This window comes from Triticum dicoccoides, chromosome 2B (genome assembly GCF_002162155.2).
Source record: "Triticum dicoccoides isolate Atlit2015 ecotype Zavitan chromosome 2B, WEW_v2.0, whole genome shotgun sequence".
In the NCBI taxonomy this organism is placed as follows: domain Eukaryota; kingdom Viridiplantae; phylum Streptophyta; class Magnoliopsida; order Poales; family Poaceae; genus Triticum; species Triticum dicoccoides.
Window position 1 is genome coordinate 457742931 of NC_041383.1, and position 4629 is coordinate 457747559.

At 50.7% G+C, this 4629-nt stretch overlaps 1 protein-coding gene across 1 annotated transcript; it reads left to right on the forward strand.

Moving 5' to 3' along the window:
• Positions 1-2550: 2550 nt before the first annotated feature.
• LOC119364185 (arogenate dehydratase/prephenate dehydratase 6, chloroplastic-like) lies at positions 2551-4180 on the forward strand. Its single transcript, XM_037629609.1, has one exon. It carries the CDS (start codon positions 2723-2725, stop codon positions 3965-3967), a length of 1245 nt encoding a protein of 414 aa, XP_037485506.1. The 5' UTR covers positions 2551-2722; the 3' UTR covers positions 3968-4180.
• The last annotated feature ends 449 nt before the right edge of the window (positions 4181-4629 follow it).

Genomic DNA, 4629 nt, shown 5'->3' on the forward strand with positions numbered 1-4629 from the left:
CTAAACCTATTGTTGTCAAAGAGTCTAGCAAAAACATTAAATATTGAAAAGCCATGATCAAAATAAAAAAATACAATTTAGGATAAGACTGATGCAGTGGTTTAGAAACTACCCACCAGTCTTCACAGAATCTAATATTGTGTATAATCTCATTTTTTTACAATATTTATAAATGTGTTTTTTCACGTTCATAATACTGGACCAATTTTGAGAATCTCCAGGTCTTTTCTTAGCACAAAAAAATTAATTGCAAGATCACTTAGTGAGGATCACTGATTGCCAAAGACCATGTTCATTTTCCAACCTCCAAAACCATTTAGGTAGGCGGGGTTTATTCATTATATCTAGGTAGAGGACACCAAGCACCATGATATTTGGGTTAATGAACTGTCATCCAGTTGACCAAATGATATTTCTTATTGTCCTCATCCCTTTGCCAAAAAACCTAGGTTCAGAAAGTCACATATTTTTCTCACACCCACACATATAGGATAAAAGTGCATCTTATAAAGAGGATGTTGCTAAGGCAAGCTTTCACAAGTTTAAGCCTACCAGCAATACTCAGCAGCTTGCCTTGCAAACAAGATAATTTGTTTTGAAACAAAATACATTTTTCTAGTGTTTGTTCCTAATCCTAACATTAAAAATAGACATCCATAGATATTGTACTTCAAGGCTAGATCACCAACAATTGACATGCCATAATTTCTTTATATAGACCAGACTTATCTCTAGTTCCACTGGAAAGAAACTATTTACTCATATGGAAATATATGGTCAACCCATACAATTTCTCAAAGAATCATTAGAATAAATTGTGTTTCTAGCACTCTCTATGTCATCATGCATCAAGAATATGATGTCTTCTACATATAGCAACATAGTGACACCGTGAGTAATAACCTCGCCTAACAACCCTTTTACCACGCCATGCAGTCTAGCCCTATCCATGATAATGACTAAGACATCAAATGCCAAATAGAAAAAAGGAGAAGAGATATAGAATCCCAGTGTATTAGCCCCTTATTTGATTTGAAATATAGTCCATGTCGTGGTGTGAAATCCGACAGTGAGATAGGGGGAGGAACGAGGCCTGATCAAGTGAGACACATGGGGTGGCGCAAGGATGTATCCATTTTAAAGCCCCTCGTAGCGTAGGTAAAAAACTAGTCATGTTCTCTGGGGATTAAATCTTTGTGTATGAGTTTGTGAGTACATATGTCCGAACCCGTAACCATGCTCTAGTAGGGGTGCCTTTATTGATTTTTTCTGCCCCTGACCTCCTTCTACGTTATGGATGAGTTTAACTCCAAATAACTAAATATGGGTTATTACTAGAAACTATCGATATAAAGCTAAGGTAACGCCAAGATAGGCTTGGAAACGTCTTCTTTAATGCTTCTAGGCGTTGAACTGCTTCTTTCCGAGTGAAGTTCATTTGAGTGAAGACATGTTCCTTCCGACCAGAGTCAAGCGATGAGAATCTTCACTCGGGTAATGTGCCTCGAGTGACTAAACCTTCATCACGTTGGTTGCAACGTTGGTACCTAGAGAATGTGGGCTTGGCCCCATGGGTTTCCGTTGGGTTTAGGTCGCCATGGCCTACCTAGTGCAGGATGACCTCGTCAGTCCAATCTCATCATTTACTTCAACCCCCACATGCCCACCCCTCACCTGCTCATAATCCAATCACACCACTTTAGGGGAAACCCTTCGAAGGTTAGCATTTTATGGATAAAGAGCAACTTGATTTTATTATATGTTTTTGAAAATCCACTTTGAATAACAAAGCATCATATTTTTCATGGTGCATTTTAATTTAAGCTGCATGCAAGATCACAACGGTCTCCATGATGTACCTACCCTTAATGAAGGCAGTTTGGACATGTGGCACTATAGGAGAAACCGCCCCACTCAACCTATTCTTAAGGATATTTGTAATAATTTTGAAGCTAGCATTCAAGAGCATATATGGCTGAAGTTATGAATTTGCTTAGCATCCTTGGTTTTAGGTATTAGGAACCGAATCCTATAGTTAAGTCTAGAGATTTTTTTTAGTAGTAATTAGGAACCGAATCTATATATTTTTGTCTAGTAATCCGTGCCAATCTAGATAAGCATCCGATCCAGCGCAGGGCAGAGCAGTCTTCACTGTACTTGGCACGCACCTGGCGCCGTGATTCGCCGGGCGATCCAAGAAGCGACGGCGAAAAGGGGAGGCAGGCGGGCGCGGCTACAAGCAGCCGGCGCACGCGACGCGACCACAAGGGGAAGGGGGGATGCACACCACGTTCTCCTTCAGTTTCTTCTACCCTGCCCCTCGGTCGGGCTCAGTTGGTTGGTGAAGCAGGCCAAGACGTTTCGATATTTTTTACCCGAAAAGATGCACATTTTGATTTGACGCTGACCCAACCAACCCCCCGTGGTATCAGTCCTGAGTCGTGAGCCCACGCGTCCCCACCAGGCCACCACACCAACCCCGCTACACAGCTCAAGTCCTCAACACAAACCAACCAATCGCCACCTATATATCCCCTTCCGCCCTCCCCTTCCCCTCTCAGCTTCCCCCATCGAAGCTTACTCAACTACCTACTAGTTTTAGTTTCTCGTTTATTTACCTTTAGTTACCCGGCGCCATCGGCATCCTTCATACAGTACTGCCAGGCAGATTTCCAAGCCAAGAAACGGACCAACAGCTTGCTAATCGGCGCCGTTACTGGTCATGGCCGCCGCGAGTTTCATCAAGGCGCCCGCCGGGCAGAATCCCAGGCTGGCAATCCACGCTCCGGGGAGGGGCGCCCGCGTGGTCAGGTGCTCGCTTGGCGCGGCCGTCGGCGGCCGGACCGAGTGGCTCAGCAGCTGCGCCGTGCTCTCCAGCAAGGTGGCCGCGCTCGGCCCCCACTCCGTCAACGGCCACGCCGCGCCGGCGCCGGTCCCCAACGGGGCGGTGCTCGATTTGATCCCCGTGAGCGGTGTTAACGGCGCCGCCAAGAACCTGCCGGCGCCGCTGCGGATCGCTGACCTGTCTCCGGCGCCGATGCACGGCTCGGAGCTGCGCGTGGCGTACCAGGGCGTGCCGGGCGCGTACAGCGAGAAGGCGGCCGGCAAGGCCTACCCGGGCTGCGACGCCATACCCTGCGACCAGTTCGAGGTGGCGTTCCAGGCCGTGGAGCTCTGGATCGCGGACCGGGCCGTGCTCCCCGTGGAGAACTCGCTCGGCGGCAGCATCCACCGCAACTACGACCTCCTGCTCCGCCACCGCCTCCACATCGTCGGCGAGGTGCAGCTCCCCGTGCACCACTGCCTCCTCGCGCTCCCGGGCGTGCGCAAGGAGAACATCACCCGCGTCATCAGCCACCCGCAGGCGCTGGCGCAGTGCGAGCACACCATCACCCGCATGGGCCTCAACGTCGTCCGCGAGGCCTTCGACGACACCGCCGGCGCCGCCGAGTACGTGGCCAACAACGGCCTCCGCGACACGGCCGCCATCGCGTCGTCCCGCGCCGCCGAGCTGTACGGCATGGAGATTCTCGCCGACGGCATCCAGGACGACTGCGGCAACGTGACCCGGTTCGTGATGCTGGCCAGGGAGCCCATCGTGCCGCGCACGGACCGGCCGTTCAAGACCAGCATCGTGTTCGCGCACGACAAGGAGGGCACCTCCGTGCTCTTCAAGGTGCTCTCCGCCTTCGCCTTCCGCGACATCACCCTGACCAAGATCGAGAGCCGGCCGCACCGCCACCGCCCCATCCGCCTGGTGGACGACGCCAACCGCGGCACGGCGAAGCATTTCGAGTACATGTTCTACGTGGACTTCCAGGCGTCCCTGGCGGAGCCGCGGGCGCAGAACGCGCTGGCCGAGGTCCAGGAGTTCACGTCGTTCCTGCGGGTGCTCGGGAGCTACCCGATGGACATGACCCCTATGACCGCCGGCTCCTCCTCCACCGTCACATCGTCCGACTCGTAGCTCCCTAGAGGTATCGAGGAGAATCGGTGGAGCAGTAGGGACGTCGGTTAATTTGTGGTCATGTCGTCCCACTCCTCCCTCGTTGGCAGCTGGGGTAATTAGTTTTGTTCTTCATGTTCCTTGTCATAATACATGTAAAATCGTGCCGTTTGAGCCAGTTAATACGCAGTGGAATATACCCTGTGAGATACAACATGAACTCATGTCGTTGCCTGTGTCGTGCCGAAGCAACTTGTCGGGCGAAAACGGAAGTTGCAAGGAATTTGTGGCTACGTTGACGTGCTGTGACGAAACTAAGCGGGTAGGTGGCGGGGGCACGTTCGTCCTTGCTCTTGGGCTTGCCTTTCCTTGTAGCCTTTTGTTTTGGTAGTTTGTTGCACGTCCCCGTGCCTCGTCTCGTCTGGCACTCCCATGGCAGATTGCACACGCACGCACGACGAACGTTTCTTGGAAATGGAATGGAATGGCCAGGGAAACAACCTGGGAGTGAATGGGTAGATGCGGTCAGGGCGTGGTGGGTAGCTATTCAAAGAAAGAGGATGAACGACTCCCGGAAATAACATAAGTACAGTACGTATACATGAGTACTACTCACAAAGTCATTTACCCACGTGTTTGTGGTGACCCAAACGAATTAATCACTCTTCTGATGTACTATACTT